Here is a 21,560-nt window from a genome sequence, read left to right on the forward strand (position 1 = left end):
GTGCCCCCGCCCTGTCCCTCTGTTCCCCCAACCCCCACCCGCTCCCCTACACCCGAGTCTCCTCTTGGGGGTCTCCGTGTGTGAGACGCCGCAGACCTCCTCGTGGAGGCTGCAACAAGCAGGAGAGTTCTTTCTCTCCCGATGGTCTGTCCACTCCTCTCCCCCCAGCCCATCACATGACGGTCCACTCCCCCCCGCCCCGCCAAATTTGATCTAATTCTCTCTCGGCTCTGCTGAGGCCGGCCTGGCCTTAAGAGGATTGGAGCATTTGCTAAATGGGACCAGGCCAGGGTCAGAGGACCAGCTGTGGGGAGACCCAGGGGCCAGGGCGGCCGCAGGAGGGCGTCAGAGGCGACGAGGAGCCCACCGCAGAGAAGGGGTGAGGGGGGCGGGGGCGCATGCGCACTCCCTGGCTGTTCGGGCAACAACATCAAAAGGGTTTAGGAGGGTGCCAACTTGGTTGATGGAAAAAATTTATCTTGCAACCTGTATCCTGATTTCCTGCCCTCTTTCTCCTCTCTGTCCCCCTGGGAGTCACAGGGAGTTCTAGAGATAGAGAAAGGGGGTACAAGTGAGGGACTCTGGGTGTGTCTGACCAGGGCTCTCAGAGATGACCTGGGCCTCCTGGTCAGACAATGTTCTGGAAGGGTCTGACTTGCCAGCAATTTTCTGCAGAGCCCTGAGTTTCGCCTCAAGACACGAGGTACCTTGTAGTGTTGGGGTTTTTCAAGGAAAGCATTCAATTAAAAAAAAAATAGAGAATTTAAAATACTTTTTTAATATATTAAAAAAAATTAGAAACCTCTTAAAAATACCTCCATTTTAACTTTAAATACAATAAATAGCAACTGATATAACCAAGCTTCCTGAGTCCTCAGTAACTTTGAAAAGCTGGTGAGGTCGTGGGTCCTGTCTGTTTCCCCGTGAACATCCCATTAAGAATGAGTCAAGGGTAGCAGTGGACTCAAGGGCATTGGTTTCAATGGGCAAAGAAACCTTGGCCCAAATATTGTTTCGCTTCGCCATTAGCTGTGTGTCTCCGGACAAGTCTCTCCTTTATCTGCATCTCAGTTTTCCTCTTCTGAAGACCTAAGTTGATAATTCTCATCTCTGAAGCTGACAGTCTGTCCAGTATACACGCTAGTGCGGAGTCCAGCTCTTCTATCCAAAGAGGCTCCCGAGTTTGGTCAGTAAAGGGAGCAGTCCTCCCCATTTGTCTGGGCTCAGGGGTTCCCAGTATGTGGGGCTTCCCCTGTTAAACTGCATGTGTGCTTAGTCACGTCCACCTCTGCGACCCCAAGGACTGTAGCCCACCAGGCTCCTCTGTCCATGGGATTCTCTAGGCAAGGATACTGGAGCAGGTTGCCATTTCCTTCTCCAAGGGGTCTTCCCAACTCAGGGATGGAACCGTGGTCTTCTGCATTGGCAGGTGGGTTCTCTACCACTGAGCCTTCTAAACTGGGACAGTCCTGAGAAAAATGGGTTGACTGAGGCCCTTATCCCTATGTTCCTCCGGGGTGCCATTATTTGGGAACCTTGGGTGTCCTTATGGTTTACTTATAACAGAGTCAATGTCCTTAGGACCTAGTCCAGCAGCACAGGCTCTGCCATCACTATTGGGTCCAAAGAATATTTTATATATACAATATATATATACACACACACACATATATGTGCATACACACACATGCAAATGTGTAAGTGTAGTATTTTTACTATGTCATGTGACCTATAATACAGAATTATGATATATGTAATATCACACACATATATGTCTTTATCTAACACACATTGTTGTCAGCCTTCCCTTTTAGCCATCCTGAGGGGCCATAGAGGCATCACTGTGAGGTGTTAATTTCCATTTCCCTGATGACTGATGAAAAGTCATTCTGTGTCGTGAGTTCATGAGCCATTTGCTAGCTTCATTTTTGAAATGCCTGTCTAAGTCTTCTGCAACCTGGGTGAAATTCAAGGCAGTGATGTTTCATAATTCCAAACGGTGGAGCCAGGGAGATCACCGTCCTTGCCCTGGGGACCAACCAGTTGAGCCTGAGGCTGTTGCTTGGGGCTCCTGCGGTTCAGCAGCTCTGGGTCCAGGCTGAGCACCTGAGCAGGTGCTTGGATAGGTGAGGTCTGGAGGCTCACACCCATCTTGTGGGTTGTCCTGGAGATAATCTACAACTGGAGAAGCCAAGCCTGGGGGCCAGGGGGTGGGTGGGGAAGCGCCTGCCCCTGGACAGGCAGGAAGTACTACATTCAAAGGCAGTGGTAAGAGTTTTGCAGAAAATAAAATGGTGTGAATGTGTTAGGCAGCTAAAGGGGTGCACGTGTGAGGAGCCCGCAGGCTTGTGGTCGGGCGGAGACTGAAACTCATCAGTGACTTGAAGCAAAGGTCCTGCAGCATCTCACACGACCTGGGGCCACCCCCACAGTCTAACCCCGTTCCTTCCCACTGCAGTCACGGGCCCTTGAGCTTCCTTGACAAGCACCAAGATTCTTTCTCTTTCGAGCCTTTCTGTCTTGGTCATTCCATCGTTGTAATGAATGGATATTTATACCCTCTTTGTGGCCCTCCTCTGTCTCACTACATCTCTCTGTCCTTTACTCTCCCTCAGTATCTCTGTCTCTCTTGCTCTTCACCCACAGCTGCTCTGAGACCCTGTCTGTCACGGGTCCCCCTCTCTCCTTCTGGGCTCCTTCCTCGTGCTTGGCTAGCTGTGAGGACAGAAGGAAGCCAGGGGGATGGAGGGGGAGTGCGTGGCTAGGAGCCTGTCCACACAGAGATGGGCACAGGGTGGACTGTCTTCTAACTGTGATCCTGGGCATGGGCAGAGAACTGATGGAGGGTGGGGCTATAGTGGTGCAAAAAGAAGCTTCTGCAGTCCTCCTTGTCTAGGCTACAAGCAGTCCACGTAGTGAGAAAAAGTTAGATTGGAGATAATATTTCCCTCCAATACTCTTTTTTTTTTTTTTTTAAGTCAAGGCACAGTTTTAAAAATTATTGGGCTTCCCTGGTGGCTCAGATGGTAAAAGAATTGCCTGCAATGCAAAAGGCCTGGGTTCGATCCCTGGGTTGGGAAGATCCCCTGGAGGAGGGTATGACAACCCACTCCAGTAGTCTTGCCTGGAGAATCCCAAGGACAGAGGAGCCTGGCGGGCTACAGTCCATGGGGTGGGAAAGAGTGGGACACAAGATTGTGCAACCATCACCATAATCTAATTTCAGAATATTTTAATCATCCCCCAAAGAAATCCTGTCTGTGTCCATGAAACAGTCACTCTCCATTCTCTATCCATACATGTGCCAGCACTGGCAGTGATTTTCTGATTTAAAAAAAAAATTTTTTTTGTTTTTTCTCTCTTTTGGGGGAAAGTTTATTGGTCGTTTATTGTGATTTTAGAGTTAACTTCCTTAATGACTAAATGATAATGATAATGAGTTTTTTGTTTCAGTTTTTGTTCCTCATAAGTCTTATGGCAATTCAATTTTATTCTTCTTTTTAAAAATCAGATATTTTGTTCTTGAACTTTTAAATTATACAGCTCAGTGTGTGTCTTCCAACATTACAAAGTAATGAACTCAGTTCTGACACTACCTACCTAGAGACAGGGTCGGATTCCAGAGGTTAAGTCGCAGTCTTACAGGGCTGCCCTCGTTCTCCCCTTCAGACATTAATCTCAAGTCCAGATTGTCACCTGTGCCCCGACCAACCAGTCATAAATTAGATATTCCCGTGATCCCCTCCTTGGATTTCATTAACTTGCTAGAGTGGGCTCACAGAACTCTGGAAAACACTCGCTAAATTATCACTTTATTAGAAAAGGATTTTAACAGCCAGATGCAGTAGAGGAAGAGATAGTTAGGTAGCATCATCGACTCAGTGGATGTGAATTTGAGCAAACTGCAGGAGATAGTGGAGGAGAGAGACGCCTGCAGCCCATGGGGTCGCAAAGAGTTGGACATGACCGTGACGGGACAACAGCAGATGATGAGACCCAAAGGCTGCCAAACACAGGAGCTTCTGGGGTTTGGAATCTGCTACCCTGGTGACTCAGAAGGTAAAGAATATGCCTGCAATGCAGGAGACCTAGGTTTGATCCCTGGGCTGGGAAGATCCCCTGGAGAAGGGAACGGCAGCCCACTCCAGTGTTCTTGCCTGGAGAATTCCATGGACAGAGGAACCTGGCAGGCCACAGTCCATGGGGTCGCAGAGAGGCGGACACGACTGGTGTTTGTCCAACACTTGCACTCTTTCACCCTTGCAGCACAGAGTTGTGTCCTAGTTCACCAACTGTGAAGCTCTTGGGGTTGTATGGATGTTTCGTTACATAGGCATGATTGATGAAATCCTTGGTCATTGGCATTTGACCTCAATCTCTAGCTCTTTTTACATCCCAGGAGGGGGTAGTTGGGTGGAGAGTGGGAGTGAGGTGGAAGGGACTGAAAATTTAATCCTTTAATCCCAAGACTGGTTCCCCAGGCAATCAGTCCATCCTTGAGTCACCTAGGGCTTTCTGAAGGGTGTCTCATTAACATAACAAAAGACATCTTTATCTCCTCACAAGAAATCCTAAAGGTTTTAGGAGCTCCAGGAATAGGTTTCCCTAGTGACTCAAATGGTAAAAAAATCTGCCTACAATGCAGAGGACCCGGGTTTCATCCCTGGGTTGGGAAGATCCCTTGGAGAGGGGAAATGGCAACCCAATCCAGTATCCTTGGCTGGAGAATCCCATGGGCAGACAAGCCTGGTGGGCTACACTCCATGGGGTCCCAAAGAGTTGGGCTTGACTAAGTGACTAACACACATGCCAGGAATGACAAAGGTTAAAGATATATTTTTGGGACTTCCTTGGTAGTCCAGTGGCTAAGACTCTATACTACCAATCCAGGGGACAGAGGTTTGATCCCTGGTTAGGGAACTAGATCCTGCAACTAAGAGTTTGTATGCCACAACTAGAGATCCTTTGTGCCATAATAAGATAAGGTGCAGCCAAATAAATAAATAAATATATTGTGTTTGGCTTCTTTCGCTCAACATAAGATTTTGTGAATCATCCATGATGTTGTACATGTAGTAGATTGTTCCTTTTTCATTGCTGAGTAATATTCCATCTAATGGCTGTGTCACACTGTTCTTTTACAGCTCAGTAAGACATTTGGTTGTTTTCCATTTGGGACTTGGGACATGAAAAAAGCTTCCATGAACATTTCTGTACAAGTCTTACAGTAGACATACGTTTTCATTTCATTTAGATAAATACCTAGAAGTGGATCTACTTATGAGGTTAAAATAACTCATCTTTATAGAAAATAGCCAAGTCGTACTCCAATGTGGGGCCATGCCATTCCCACCAGAAAGTACAAGAGTTCCCAGTTGTTCCACAACCTTATCAACATTTGCAGTGTTGATCTTTTTCTTTGTAACCATTTTGGTGGTTATGTGTAGAATCTCCTTGTGTGTGTGTGTGTGTGTGTGTGTGTGTGTCTCCAATGACAAAGAATATCTTTGTGCACTTATTGGCCATTTGTATATATTTTGTGAAGGATCTCTTTCAGCTATTTTATTACTGAGTTGGAGTCTTCCTTATGTATTCTGGATACACGTTCTTTGCCAGCTATAAGGTTTTGCAAATATCTTCTAACAGACTGTAGCTAGGATTTTCTTTAACTTGAACTTTTTTGAAGGGTAGAAGTTCCCCATTCTAATTAAGTCTAATTTTTAAGAAAAAATTTTTATTGGAAGACAACTGCTTTACAATATTGTGCTGGTTTCTGCCATACATCAATCAACCACAGGTGTACACATTTCCTCCCTCTCGAACTTCCCTCCCTTCTCCCTCCCTGTGGTTACTGCTGTCTGTGTCCCATTCAAGAAATCTTTGCCTGCTTCTTGAGGTCAAGAAAATATTTATCTTTTTTTTCTAGGAGGGCAGGCTATATGTCACCATATGTCGACTATATGGCTGACTATAGCCACTGGGCCACCAGAGAAGTAAGTCCCAGGAAATATCTCTTTGATCTTTGTCATTCCTGGCATGTGTGTTAGTCACTTAGTCATGTCCAGCTCTTTGGGACCCTATGGAGTGTAGCCCTCCAGGCTTCTCTGTCCGTGGGATTCTCCAGGCAAGAATACTGGAGTGGGTTGCCATTTCCCCTCTCCAAGGGATCTTCCCAACCCAGGGATTGAACCCGGGTCCTCTGCATTGCTGGCAGATTCTTTACCATTTGAGTCACTAGGGAAGCCCATATGTCACTACTGATTTGAGTCTTGTTTCTTTCCTCCCAGCAGTGTTTTGGGATTTTAGCTGGTCAGTTAGATGAAAGAAGAGATGACAGGATTTACGGGTGGATCTGATGTGTGTATGAGGAGGAGGGGTATGCTGAGGAAAAAAGGGAGAAGGCAAGGCTGATTGCCAAAGTTTTCTTCTGGGTGTAGATGAGAAAAGAAAGCTATTTGCCTCAGGGGAGGAGTAGCCTGGATTTAGACTCAGCTTAATTGACATCCCAGAACCACTTGCATGACCTGAAACCCACCTGTCCACACCTACCCAGCCTGGTGAGACTCTGGGTGGGAAAATTTGGGGGAAGTGATAAAAAGGAGCTGACACCTTCTCCTGGGGGCTTTTGAAGACTTGTTCCTTTTTTTTATTTTATCATATGGGATCTTTTTAAAAAATTAATAATTAATTTAGCTGTGCTGGGACTCCATTGCTGGGAGGGCTTGTCTCTAGTTGTGGTGCTTGGATTTCCTTTGCGGTGGCTTCTCTTGTTGTTGCGCATGAACTCTAGAGCGCAGGCTCAGTAGTTGTGGTGTATGGGCTTAGTTGCTCCAGGATTTTCCTGGACCAGGGATTGAACCTGTGTCTCCTGCACTGACAGGTGGATTCTCCATCACTGAATCACCAGGGAAGCCCCTGGTGTGGGATCTTAGTTCCCGGAACAGGGATTGAACATGTGCCCCCCATAGTGGAAGCACAGATTCTTGAACCCTGGACCTCCAGGGCAGTCCCCAGGGACCTGTTCTTTCTTCTCTCTGATGACCAGCTTTCTTTCCCCTCTCCGGTGGGCCAGGAGGGTCTGGTACAAGACTGGGTCGTCCCATCAGTAGCCTTTTGGCAGGTCAGTGAGGCTCAGGTGGCCCCTCCCTCTCTCCCTGTCACCCCTGGCTCAAGCTAATGAGACGGGTCTTGATTCCCCAGCCAGGCTGCTGGCCTTAATCTCTCCTGGCAGGGGGTTGGGGGGGGAGTGAAGGAAGAAAGGGCCCCTTATGGTGAGACACAATGACCCAGCCACAAGGCGGGATTACTGAGATCTCACGCATGCACATAGGTAGGTGTTGGGATACATTGGGATGGAAAACAGACCCGAGTGGGGTCAGGAGCTCAGGGAGATATTTATATCCAGAGACACACACACACCCCCCCAGAAAAAGACAGAGAGGAGAAAATTCAGAGGGAGACAGAAACAAGGAGAGTCAGAAGTACAGATCAAGAAAGGTATCAAGACAGGGAGAAAGAAATGGAGGGGGAACTAGAGGGAAAGAAAGCAAGAATCAGAGGGAGACAGGGAAGAGGGAGAACCAAGAACAGAAACTGAAGTTTAAGAGGTTGGGTGAAGCACAGCGGTACTGGTGGGGTGGGGGAGAGATTGGAGTCACAGAGAGGCAAGCGTGTGTGTGTCTGACTCTTTGCGACCCCATGGACTGTAGCCCACCAGGCTCCTCTGTCCATGGAATTCTCCAGGCAAGAATACTGGAGTGGATTGCCATCCCTTTCTCCAGGGGATCTTCCCAACGCAGGGATTGAACCTGGGTCTCCTGCCTTGCAGGTAGAATCTTTACCATCTGAGCCACTAGGGAAGCCCATATGCTTGTAGACACAGAGAGACAAGGACAGAGACCAAAATCAAAACCGGAACAGGGACTCAGAGAGAGGGAATGAGAGAGACAGCAAGAGGGACTAAGACAGACAGATAAATCAACAGACAGGACCAGAGGGATCCAGAGCTGAAGAATGAGAGAGGGGGTACTCAAGGCAGACTGGCGGGAGCCCTGAGGGTCAGAGCAAAAAGAAATGGAGGCACAGAAATCCCAAGCAAAGACTCAGGGCATGGAGGAAGGGAGGGACAGACGGAGATGGAGATGATATAGGTAGAGAGAGCGGGGGTCAGGGGCGGGGAGGAAATGGGAGACGTTGATATCAAAGAGCAATAGAGATGGTTGGATGGCATCACTGACTCAATGGACATGAGTTTGAGCAAACTCCAGGAGATGGTGAAGGACTGGGAAGCCTGGCGTGCTGCAGTCCACAGGGTGGCAAAGACTCAGACACGACTTAGCGACTGAACGGCAACAAGTGACAGAAGCCGAGGCAAAGAAAGAAGCAAAAGGGAAACTGAGGCAGGAAACAACGGGGCCGTGCAGAGATGACTTAGTGGGCAGATAGACTGCTGGGGAGAGAAGGGATGACCCAGGAGAGGGAGCCAGAAAGCCCCGTGCCCCTCATTTCTCGAATGATCTCTCAGAACACCCAGCCTTGCTCTTTGATGGACAACAGCCAAAGCCCAAAGCACTCCAGTTAGACCGAAGGAAGAACTTCCCTGAGCAGTACGGGCTCCTGGTCCCAGAGTGCTGGTGCCTCCCATCCCCATCAGCTCTAATTGCCAAGATGTCATGGTTTCGGGGGCAGCGGGGGAGGAGAGGAGGGGATTAGGCAGACGGGTGCCCCTCCCCCTCCCCGCCAATGTCACCTCCTGGCGCCCAGTCCAGTCCCCCACCCGGGGGCCAGGATTACCCTCCGAGATCCAGGCCACGGCAGATGACATCACTCCCAGCCAGGGCTTAAAATCTCCCCATGTGAGGGGACCCGTTTCCTTCAGTCCCTGCTGTCTGATGACTCCATCCCTGGGCCCCCCAGGAGAACCCTGTCCCCACTCTCTGAAGGTGAGTGTCCGCAGGAGAAGCCAAGGAAAGGGGATGGAGGAAGTGGGGGCGAGAGAGGGGAGAGGAGGGCCCAGGACGTGGGTTCATTTTATTCATGGCTGTGTTTTCAGGGTCTGGCACAGGGTTGAGGAGCGGGAATGTATGATGTTGGCTGGATGATCATACAGGGATCAGAGTGTCTGTCCTGATGTTTGGGGAAATATGGCAGCCGGGGGCAGTGAGGATGGACAGAAGAAGCTGGCCCATGGCATGCAGGCTCCTTCGGGGCGGCTTGTTGGGGAGGTGACATGACCAAGTCCGCCAGCTCTCAGGGTTGAGCGCTTTTCACAGCCTGAAGGCAACTCCTTGGCACATCTCCTTGTACTTTCTTTACAACTTAGCACAGCCTGAAACTCCCTCTTCATGTGTGCATTCGTCTGCTCATTGCCTGTCTTCCCCAGTGAACCTTGATTTCCCCCCTGCCATGTGGTTGGGATGCCTAAGTATTTGTTGAATAGATGGATGGATGGATGGATGAGCGAAATAGAATCGTAGAGACACGTACACAGAGCGGCCAGGTTTTGTGGCTGCAGCAGGAAGGATGGAGGGGGGGACTAGGAGACTACCCCAGGGGGCTGGGGATGCGATAGTTTGGGGATGAAATGGGGGCGAATTGATTATTTGGCAATCTCGCTGCCCCTTGAGGCTCTGGCTTTCCCCATGTCCAATCCTGGGTGGTGAGCACAACCCCCAGATTCTTCTCTCTTTTTTAATGTTTAAACTTTTTATTTTGTATTGGAGTATAGCCGATCAACAGTGTTGTGATAGTTTCAGGTGGACTGCAAAGAGACTCAGCCCTCCATACACATGTATCCATTCTCTGCCAAACTCCCCTCCCATCCAGGCTGCCACATAACATGGCCAGCTCCTTGTCTCTTGGGTGACCAAGCCAGTGCGGGCTGCAGAGATCCGACAAAGCTGGGGAGTGGGTCTTGCTCAGATTGAGGTGGAGCCATGTGGGTTTGTGTGAGGTTGTTCAGAGCCTCAGTTTCCTCATCTGCAAAATGGGGACAATGACAAGTTGCTGTCATGATCCAGTCAGATGAGCCATGGGAAGCTCATGTCCCAGACCTGGGCTTGTTGTGAGTGCAGGGGAGAGGGCTGACTTCATCCTACTTTGGGGGATCCTGAGCATATTTGGGGGACAAGGCAAGGCTCTGAGGTCCAAGATATCCGAGTTCTATTCCTGGCTGTGCCACTTACCCCAGTGTGTCCTCAGAAACTGACAGAACCCCCTTCAACCTCAGTTTCCTCATCTGAGAAATGGACATGTGAGCTCCACAGGGTGCTGTGGGGAGCATCCCGAGGTCGTGTAGCCTGGTGGTTGGGAGGGTGCAGGCTGGGGGGAGGGTGCTGGCTCTGCTGCTGACATGTGTGATGGGACCCGGGACTCTGCTTCTCGGAGCCTCGGTGTCCTCCTCTGTGGAGTGGAGGTGACAATAGGACCTACCCCGTGGGACGATTTCACTGGATTATTGTTCCCAGAGATCTTGTTCCCGAGCAGCTGGGGATTCCAACTGGAGGTCCTAATGGATGGAGGACTTTCTGCCTGTCTAGGGGCAGGTGCCTTCCTCCCCCAAGGCTTGGTTTCTTCAGCCATAGATTATCTCCAGGACAACCCACAAGGTGGGTGTGAGCCTTCAGACCTCACCTGTCCGAGCACCTGCTCAGGTGGGAGTCTGGCCCCAGAGCTGCTGAACCCCAGGAACCCTGAGCAACAGCCTCAGACCCCACTGGTTGGTCCCCAGGGCAAGGACAGTGATCTTCCCAGCTCCACCGTTTGGGACTATGAAACATCACTGCCTTGAAATTCGCCTGACAGGATGATAAAGGGTGGCTGTCAGGCTCACTGCAAATTCTCAATGAAAGATGACACTGTGGTTGTTGGCTGTGCTCTTGGAGGTTGGACACACAAAACCTGTTTGGAGGAGAGAAGTCCCGGAAGGTCTGATATCATCGACTACCTCATCTAGTTGCCAAACCCAGAGAAGGGCCTTGTTGGGTGTCTGACATCACTTTTGTTGTTATTGTTCTTTGCTGATGTCTTGTCCACCACATGCTTGCTTATTGGATGATCTGCAGAGTGGGTAAACCCTCGACCTTGGAGGTCATTATCATTATCAGCTGCTTGATTTTGGTCAAGCACCCTCATCTCCCCGAGGCTCAAGTTTCCTGCCTGTAGAATGGGATCCTCCCAGGGAGAGAGATCTAGGTTTTCCTGGAAGACCAACCCCTTAGCTGGGCAGCTTGACGCAGATTCCCTGGTGAAGACAGTAGAAATGGATTTTTTTAAAAAATTATTTATTTATTTTTGGTTGCTCTTGGTCTTCTTTGCTGTGCAGGCTCTCACTAGTTTCTGTGAGCAGGGGCTACTCTTTGTTGAGATGCATGGGCTTCTCACTGCAGTGATTTCTCTCGTTTCGAAGCACAAGCTCTAGGGCATGCAGTCTCAGTAGTTGTGACTCACGCGCTTAATTGCTCTGAGGCATGTAGAATCTTCCTGGATCAGGGATCGAACCTGTGTCTCCTGCATGGGCAGGCAGATTCCTATCCACTGTACCACCAGGGAAGCCCTAGAAAAGGATGCTTTTGTTCCAAGCTCTGCAAATTGTCCCTAGAGCGCAAGTTCATCAGGCTCCCTGTTTCCCTTTTCTCGTGAGGTTTTGATGAAATATCATCAGTCCTTGGAGGAAAGGAAGGTGACAGAGGGGACCCAGGCTGGGAACTGGGAGAACAGGGCCTCCAGGAGGGTGGTCCCCACTCACAGCCTGAGTGACCCAGGCAAGTCCCAGCACCTGAGTCTGAAGATGTTCTCAGTGATAAAATATGAACATAATAGTAATACTGTCTCTATGACCCAGACTTGGGCTGAGGACTCAATGCTCTGTTGCATTGGGAAGTCTTGTGTATAAGTTATCTGTGGCTGTGTAACAAGTTAACCCCAAACCTAGCAACTTAAATACATATTTATGATGCTGTACAGTTTCCTAAAGGAAATAAACCCTGAATATTCATTGGAAGGACTGACGTTGAAGCTGAAGCTCCAATCCTTTGGCCACCTGATGTGAAGAGCTGACTCACTGGAAAAGATCCTGATGCTGGGAAAGATTGAAGGGAGGAGGAGAAAGGGGATGACAGAGGACGAGATGATTGGATGGCATCGCTGACTCGATGGACATGAGTTTGAGCAAACTTTGGGAGATGGTGAAGGATAGGGAAGCCTGGCGTGCTGCAGTCCATGGGGTCACAAAGAGTCAAACATGACTGAGCAACTGAACAACGGACAGAAGTTTCTGAGGTCACAGGAATCCAGGGACAGCATCACTGGATGATTCCGGCTCAGGGTCTCTTGTGTTGTTGTAGTCGGACGTCAATCAAGGCTGCCATCACTTGAAGGCTTGACTGAGGCTGGACCGTCAGATTCCTGGGGATTCATTCCCATGGCTGTCGGCAGGAGGCCTCAGTTCTTGCCGCACAGACCTCGCCACAGGACTGTGCAAGCATGTTCGGCCCCACAGCTGCTTTGCTAGAGAGCGAGAGGGCCGGCCTCAGAGGTCACACTGTCATTTCCACAATATCTTATCGGCTGCACGTGCAGCCCTGCTCCGTGGGAGGGGACAACTCTAGGGTGTAAATACCAGTCATTACCTAGGACACCTCTTGATTCTCAGGCTTTATGTGTTGTTTCTACTTTAATTAGTATTGACACTGAGCGTCCCCGAGACCTTTCTATCAGGTCCCACACACTTAGTCCACTTTCCATCCTGATCACTCTGCTCCAGCAGCGCTGGACACCTTGGTTCTCCTCCCACGAGAGGAAACGATTCCAGCCTCCAGACCTTTGCACCTGCTGCTCCCTCTGCCTGGAGACCTCTACCCCGAGATCCTCTCACAGCGGATGCAGAGTCCTTCGTTTTGCAGCCCCAAAGTCGCCTCCTCAGAGAGAGGTCTTCCCTGATCATGCTTCCACAGAGCATGCCTCAGCAGTCCTGTGGCGAGGTCTGTGTGGCAAGAACTGAGGCCTCCTGCTGACAACCATGCGAATGAATCCCAAGGAATCTGACTGTCCATCCTCAGTCAAGGCTTCAAGTGACGGCAGCCCTGGTTGACATCTGACTTCCCTGATCATTCATCTAAATCAGACGACTCACCCTCACCTCAAACCCCATCACTCTCTTGTTTTGTTGTTCATTGTTCAGAGTCAGTGTCTGACTCTTTGTGACCCCGTGGACTGCAGCACGCCAGGCTTCCCTGTCCTTCACCACCTCACGGAGTTTGCTCAAACTCATGACCATTGAGTCGGTGATGCCATCCAACCATCTCATCCTCTGTCTTCCCTTTCTCCTCCTGCCTTCAATCTTTCCCAACATCAGGGTTTTTTCCAATGAGTTGGTTCTTCTCACCAGGTGGCCAAAGTATGGGAGCTTCAGCTTCAGCATGAGCTCTTTCAATGAATATTCAGGGTTGATTCCCTTTAGGATTGACTCATTTGATCTTCATGCTGTCCAAGGGACTCTCAAAAGAGTCTTCTCTAGCAACACAGTTCGAAAGCATCTCAGCCTTCTTTATGGCCCAACTCTCACATATGTACATGACTGCCAGAAAAACCATAGCTTTGACTACACGGACCTTTGTTGGCAAAGTGATGTCTCTGCTTTTGAATACGCTGTCTGGGTTTGTCATATCTTTCCTTCTAAGGAGCAAGCATCTTTTAATTTCTTACTACCCCATTTATTTCATTGGAGTTCTTGAAACTCTCTGGAAGCATTTTGAGTTTCTTAATAAAAGTCTGTTTCCTTGTTCGATGTTTGTTTCCCTGATCAGAACCTCAAATTTCAATCCCATGAGAGCAGAGATGCTGTGTGTCTTATTTCTTATTGTCTCCCTAGACCTTAGAGCATGGTTGATTCTCAGAAAATATTTACTGAGTGGACAGCAGAACTTCAATTTATGATAAATAAAACTCTCGCAAATGAGGGTTGAGAAGGACACGGCAGCAAGAGAAGGAAGGTGGGAGCTCACATAAATGCCATCCATTTTAGGCATTGATTTGTTTTTCAAATATGTATTGGGCATGCTGGGGACACCTCAGGGACTAAAGTGTTCCTAGTCTCCATTGTCAGGTAGCTGGATTAGGGGAGGGAAAGGCAAACATACTTATAAATATGTCATACTTAGTACACGTGATTCCTGAAGAACAGGAGAAAGTGTGTGTGTGTGTGTGTGTGTGTGTGTGTGTGTGTGTGTGTGTGTGTGTGTGTGCGTGACATCCTGTTTAGGGTGTGGGCTGGCTCTCCTGGGAAGTTATGTTTAAGCTGTGTCCTGGAGGAGCAGAAGGGGTTAGTCAGCTGGTGAGAGGGGCTTAGGGCTGGGGGAGAGGCATTCCTGGCCCGGAACAGTTATTGGAAGTTTCTGGAGAGCTGAGAGGTCTCCCGAGGTCATCTTAACTAGGGCGGTAGGGAGCCCTGGAGAGCGTCTCTCTCTCTCTCTCTTGAATAGGTGGTATTGTTGGTTTTATTGTTGAAAAGGTAATTTACACACATGTGGTTAAAAAGTAATCCAAACTGGAAAACAAGGAATGGATACAACACAAGAGGCAGCCACTTTACTGTATACTGTGTCCTTCTTCCTGGGAATATTCTATGCAATAGAAATACTGTGCTAAGTCACTTCAGTCGTGTCCAGCTCTTTGTGACCCCATGGACTGTAGTCCATTAGGCTTCTCTGTCCCTGGGATTCTCCAGGCCAGAATACAGGAGTGGGTTGCCATTTCCTCCTCCAGGGGATCTTCCTGACCCAGGGATTGAACCCGTGTCTCTTAAGTCTTCTGCACTGGCAGGCAGAAATATATATGTATGTATTTTTAAAAACCACAAATGGTAGCATGCTATACACAGTGTTTTTCCTTTGAAATACGTATATATATATATTGTGTATATAGTTTGGTAACAAATTATATCTAATATACACAGCACCACACTTTTTTCCCTTTGAATATATGTTGTATGTATAATTTGGTTTTTGTTGTTTAGTCACTTAGTTGTGTCCAACTCTTTTGTGACCCCATGGACTATAGCCTGCCAGGCTCCTCTATCCACGGGATTTCCCAGGCAAGAATACTGGAGCAGGTTGTCATTTCCTTCTCCAGGGAATCTTTCCCGCCCAGGGGTTGAACCTGTGTCTCCTGCATTCTTTTACCACTGAGTCAGCAGGGAAGCCCATAATTTGGTAAAATATGATATCTAATACACAGACACATACCAACCCCATTGCCAAAATGTAATAAAAAAATAAAAAACCTGACTCTTAGGCACATGTAATAAGCCCCAAACAAAGATTTAAGTCATGAACTGGCTGTTTCCAAGGAGAATTCAAGGAAGAGAGGTTAATACTGTTATTCACAAAAGGTGTGCTGAAAAAAGCTGGTCAGCTTAGGTACAAAACTAGTTTAAGTTCTACAGGCAGCCAAACTGTAACCCTGAGGTTATCTTTTGTACCAGAGAGAAATCACTGGTGACCAAACATCTGAAAGTTGCCATTGAACTTGTCAGTGTCTGGATCCTAATCAATAGTGAAGAATCAATTGAACAAGGGTACAGTCCCCTAGAAAAGGAACTATTGCTTGGGTTGGTCGGCTAGATCACCAGGAAGTGACTTGCTGTCAACCATTTGTCTCATTGTCAAGTTTAAGGTAATCTTTTTTTTTTTTTTTAGTTTATTTATTTGACTGGGCTGGGTTTTAGTTGCAGCTCACTGGCTTCAGAGTACGTGGGCTCAGCAGTTGCAGTGCTAAGGCTTAACTGCCCCACGGCATGCGGGATCTTAGTTCCTTGACCAGGGATCGAACCCGAATCCCCTGCACTGGAAGGTGGGTTCTTAACCACTGGACCACCAGGCAAGTCCCAGAATAATCTTTCCTTAACCATATACTAGAGGTTGTTTCAAGTCCATTCACAGAGAGTTATAGTTTTCAATGACTTTATAGTACTCTCTTGCCTGGATGTGCCATAATCGTAACATAACTTACTTAAATTACATAAAAACTTACTTACTATGTCCCCTTTGGTGGACGTATAGGGTGCTTCCACATTGTGGCGATTATAAATATGCTGCATTAAAAATCCTAGCTTGGGTAGGGAGGGATAAATTAGGAGTTTGGGATTAACAGAAATGCACTATGGTATATAAAGGAGAGAAATAACAAAGACCTACTGTATAGCACAGGGAACTCTATTCACTATCTTGTAATAACCTATAATGGAAAATAATATGAAAAAAAATACAGAACTGAATCACTTTGTTGTATACCAGAAACTAACACAGCATTGTAAATGAACTATACTACAATGAGAAGTATCCTAGCGCAAACTCTATGCAAATGTCTGCTTGCAAATAATAATAACCGCCACAGTTTTGTAGTATTTGCTGCATGTCAAGTGCTATTTTAAGTATCAGATGCACAATAATTCATTTGACCCTCACATCAACCTAAAAATGTAAGTGCTATTTTTCAGTCCCATCTTCTGATGAGGTGACTGAGGCACCTTGAAGGTGAGTTGCTGGGACCAAGGAAAGATGGCATTTTTCCTTGATAAATGTTTGCAGTTTGTTCCATTCACACTGTTACCAATCTGACATGAGAAGCCCGTTCTGAGGCCAGCCCTGGAGTTACCAACCCTCTTTGATCTTTGCCAACTTGATGGGTCAAAAGGGAGATCATTACTTGCTGTCATTTGACTGTGACTCCCTTGGGGTCACTAACCATCCCGATTTGTCTGGGACTTTTCAGATTTGTCACTGAAATCCCACAACCTTAGAAAGCTCTCCATCTTTAGAAAGCAGACCGAGACCACTGGTCACCCTACTTGCCATGATTCTGGGTGAGGCTGAACATCTTTTTTGAGGTCCTAGGGGTTGGGAAGATCCCCTGGAGAAGGACATGGAAACCCGCTCTAGTATTCTTGCCTGGACAATCCCGTGGACAGAGGAGCCTGGAGGGCTACAGTCCATGTGTTGCAAAGAGTCGGACATGACTCACACTAACGCACGGTGGGGAAAAGGGTCTCAGACAAGGGAGTTAGAAGATTTTTTAAAGGCTAGAGTAGGAATAAGAGCTTCCATTTAGAATGTTCATTACAGCTTTCAATCTTGGCTTTACAGAGTCCCAGTGACGCTTTGACGACCTTAAGCAGAGGGCTGTTTTATAGGTGAGGAAACCCAGGCACAGAGTGGGGGAATAAGTTGCCCAAGGTCACGTCTCTAGGAAGAGACTGAGGCGGTGATGAACTGGGGAGTTTGTGAGCACCCACTCTTTCCTTGCAGGCCCCCTGACCTGGGCCCCAGCATCCCCGAAGATCATGATGGCGTATATGAACCCGGGGCCCCACTATTCCGTCAACGCCTTGGCCCTGAGTGGCCCCAGTGTGGATCTGATGCACCCAGCTGTGTCCTACCCAAGTGAGTACAGTTGTCCTCCCCACCCGCCCCCCTTCCTGGCCCCCATCTTCTGGGGTCCCTTGCCCTCAGGAAGAGGATGGACACTTATAAGGGTGACATCAGGGCCATACACCAGCCAAACGGGTTCATCTGTAAATGCAAAGCACCACCCCACATCTCTTAGGGATGCAGGAAAGCATGTGGACCTTCAGAGAAATTTAGGACAGTGGTTCCCTCTCGGGTGAGGGAGGGAAGCCATCTGGAAGGGGGACCCAGAGGAATTCCCATCTGTCAGCAATGCTTTATTTCTTAGCGAAGGAAGCATTCTATTTTTGATGGTATTATTCTTTTATTAAGTTGACTGTTACGGTCCTGCCTCTTTTATAGGCTGGATATCCCCAAATGGCTGGATATCCCAAATGTCGTGTTTCAAGTGAATGTCTTGGTGCAGAAGAAATTTTAGAAAGGGGATAAAAACCAAACTTATATACCTCCTTACACAGCTAAAGCCAGTTCTCGGGGTGAGGCAAGAGTCCCCCTAAGGACAGGCAAAGGGAGAACCCATTTCTCAGGGGGACAGAGTGAGGTCTAGAAGTTGAGGGAATCAGCACCCCCTTAGTTTGGGCAGATGAACACCCAGAAGAGGCTTGTCAGCATCCCATGCCTTCTCAGAACCTTGCATCAACGGATGCAGAGAATGGGGTCTCAGGTCACCTGAAGGTCCTGTTTTCCTGTCCTCACCCCAGGCGCCCCGAGAAAGCAACGGCGGGAACGGACCACCTTCACGCGAAGCCAGCTGGAAGAGCTGGAAGCCCTGTTTGCCAAGACTCAGTACCCGGATGTGTATGCCCGTGAAGAGGTGGCTCTGAAGATCAACCTGCCTGAGTCCAGGGTTCAGGTGGGGTGTCCTGGTCCCTGGGATCCAGAGCGGAGGGAAGAGGGAGAGGTCACAGAGGAAGAGTCGAAGTCATACAGGGTCCTGTTAATCCCTCGCCCCCATTATTCCACTGGCTTCCTCTTACATGCCTATCCCTTCTCATTCTATGAGCACCGCCCCTGGTCCTTCCTTTAGCGTTCCCACCAAGAACACTCTCTGGTCCCGCTACCTGGAAGATGCATTCCCTTCACCCTGTTCAAGCCTTTGTTTATCAACCAGTCTAGTCACCTTGCCAGTCAATGAGACCTACACCACCCTTGGCATTAGAAGCTGCAACTTTCTCCTGCCATCCCAACTCTGCTACTCCCCCTTACTCTGCTCAATTGGTTCGCCCATAGTATTTATCACTTTCTAAAATTCTATGTGATTTCCCTCCTTACCATTTATTTATATGCTGTCTCTCTCAACTAGAATGTCAGCTTCACTGGTGTGTCCCCAAAGGAGTAGAAGAATACATGTTTATTAAATACTTGAATGGATGGATGGATGCATGGATGTATGGGTGAATGGATGCATATATGTATATGTGTGTTTGTATGTATGTATGATGTATATATGAATGTATATATGGATATATATATGCTTGTTTGTATGATAATATGTGTACATATGTACATAGGATTGGAAAGGTGAAAGTATGTGTCATTGTATGTGAAGTGAAAGTGTCAGCCTCTCAGTCATGTTGGACTCTGCGACCCCATTGACTGTAGCCCACCAGGCTCCTCTGTCCATGGAACTCTCCAGGCAAGAACACTGGGGTGGGTAGCCATTCCCTTGATCAAAGCCAGGTCTCCTGCATTGCAGGCAGATTCCTTATCATCTGAGCCACCAGCCCATCATTGTGTGTATATACACACAGCTGTACTTACGCATGATTGTTATGTGTGTGCCTATGATTAGATGGTGAATGTACATGTGGATGACTGTATGTCTGCATGTATGTGTGAATGATTAGGTGGACAGACGAATGTATAGGTATATATTTGTATGTTACATGAGATAGGTACGTACATATGATTGGCTGGAAGGATGTGTATATGTAACTATGTACACACAAATGTATGCATGTACGATTGTGTGTGTTGTGTATGATGGTGTGTGTGTGGCTGTACAGTCGTATATGTAAGTAATTGGGTGGACGGTGGTTGAATAGAGTGCCCCATGTTGTTTTGTTGTTCAGTCGCTCAGCTGTGTCTGACTCTTTGTGACCCCATGGACTGTAGCCCACCAGGCTCCTCTGTCCAAGGGATTTCCCAGGCAATAATGCTGGAGTGGGCTGCCATTTCCTTCTCCAGGGAATCTTCCTGACCCAGGGATCAAACTCGCGTCTCCGGCATTGGCAGGCGGATTCTTCACCTCTGTGCCCCCTGGGAAGCCCCCAGAGTGCCCCATAGCCGATTGCAAGGTGGAGAGTGAGGACTCTGGCATGCTTCACCGATAAGCATCATCACTCCTGGGCATCACGAAGGCTCCCCTGGGCCTCCTGCCCACTCGCCCTCCCTCATCTCCGCTCTCACCCCCCAGGTTTGGTTCAAGAACCGCCGGGCTAAGTGTCGGCAGCAGCGGCAGCAGCAGAAACAGCAGCAGCAGCCCCCAGGGGCGCAAGCCAAGGCTCGTCCTGCCAAGAGGAAGGCAGGCACATCCCCAAGGTCCTCCACGGATGTCTGTCCAGACCCCCTGGGCATCTCAGATTCCTACAGCCCCCCTCTCCCCGGGCCCTCGGGCTCCCCCACCACGGCAGTGGCCACGGTGTCCATTTGGAGTCCGGCCTCAGAGTCCCCTTTGCCCGAGGCGCAGCGGGCCGGGCTCGTGGCCTCGGGCCCCTCTCTGACCTCGGCGCCCTACGCCATGACCTACACCCCCGCCTCTGCTTTCTGCTCTTCTCCTTCAGCCTACGGGTCGCCGAGCTCCTATTTCAGTGGCCTGGACCCCTACCTGTCTCCCATGGTGCCCCCACTGGGGGGCCCGGCCCTCAGCCCCCTCTCTGGCCCCTCCGTGGGGCCCTCCCTGACCCAGTCCCCCACCTCCCTGTCAGGCCAGAGCTATGGCACCTACAGCCCTGTGGACAGCTTAGAATTCAAGGACCCCACAGGCACCTGGAAATTCACCTACAACCCCATGGACCCCCTGGACTACAAGGATCAGAGTGCCTGGAAGTTTCAGATCTTGTAGAAGACCCTCCTCTCTCCACCTCTTGTCCCCCCTGCACATTGTCCCAACCCGCCCTGGGACAGCATCCTGGGGGAGGCGGCAGGAGTCCTTCCAAAGGTCATGGCCTCTTTGGCTCCAGTGACCAACACAGTCCACCCCCTTCCTCCCGGGGAGCTTGATAGGTCTTAGTCATCCTCTCAACCCCAAGGTGGTCTCATACGGAGTCCAGCCGGCATTTCAAACCGTGAGCCCCAGACTCCAGAAACTGGTGCTGAGAACTCACCCTGAGACGAAATTAAACCAAACTTGGCAGTTGACTTGGGGTCGTGTTTAGGTCAGAAAATCACAGTGCTGTTGAACAAACAGGTAGGGAGGCTTGATTCCTTAACTTTCCATTCAGGACACTTCTTTAGCTCATGGGTAGAGATCCTTCTAGAAATTCCAAAGACAGACTTTACAAAGCCCCAGGATGGAACCTTTAGGCCAACTGTACTGTTAAGTTCAGAAATTCATTTGGCAATTTTCCAGATTTCACAGATGTCAGGTTTACATGATAGGTTTAGGGGGCTGTTTAATATATATGTGTATATATATATACACACACACACACACATATATATATACACACACACATACATATGTATTTTCTTCTTGTTACTTTCTTCTTAAAGACATTTCACCATTCATTCATTCATGACACTGGAAATGGGCATATCTGGTGGAAGAATGGAAGGCAAGTTGCCTGTTTCACGTCTACTTTGTTTTCTTTTGTTTTAGCATTTTTTTAAAGGTGAACTTCACCCAAACACTGGAAGAATCACGGTTGCTGCATGGGGTACACCAGCTATGATTGTGGCTATTTCCAAGAGAAGAAGAGGTGGACAGGCTTCCCACCTGTAAATATATAAGAGACGGGGGTGGGGCAAGAGAAATGGATTTGGGGGCAGCCCCACACCCCACACTCACACTCCCTCTTTTAGAGGTTTTGTTTTCAGTTTCGATTGTGGGATTGGACTATAAATAGAGCTTGGCCTGGGAAATTTTCCTGGGACAGT

General features: G+C 48.6%; 1 protein-coding gene across 1 annotated transcript; it reads left to right on the forward strand.

The window, feature by feature from the left end:
• The first annotated feature begins 8,901 nt into the window (after positions 1-8,901).
• CRX (cone-rod homeobox) lies at positions 8,902-20,531 on the forward strand. Its single transcript, XM_043437738.1, has 4 exons — positions 8,902-8,942; positions 17,304-17,438; positions 18,164-18,315; positions 19,879-20,531. The coding sequence occupies exons 2-4, from the start codon at positions 17,339-17,341 to the stop codon at positions 20,524-20,526; spliced, it is 900 nt and encodes a 299-aa protein (XP_043293673.1). The 5' UTR covers positions 8,902-8,942; positions 17,304-17,338; the 3' UTR covers positions 20,527-20,531.
• Positions 20,532-21,560: the final 1,029 nt, after the last annotated feature.

The sequence above is a fragment of the Cervus canadensis genome, chromosome 18 (genome assembly GCF_019320065.1).
Source record: "Cervus canadensis isolate Bull #8, Minnesota chromosome 18, ASM1932006v1, whole genome shotgun sequence".
NCBI classification, from domain to species: Eukaryota; Metazoa; Chordata; class Mammalia; order Artiodactyla; family Cervidae; genus Cervus; species Cervus canadensis.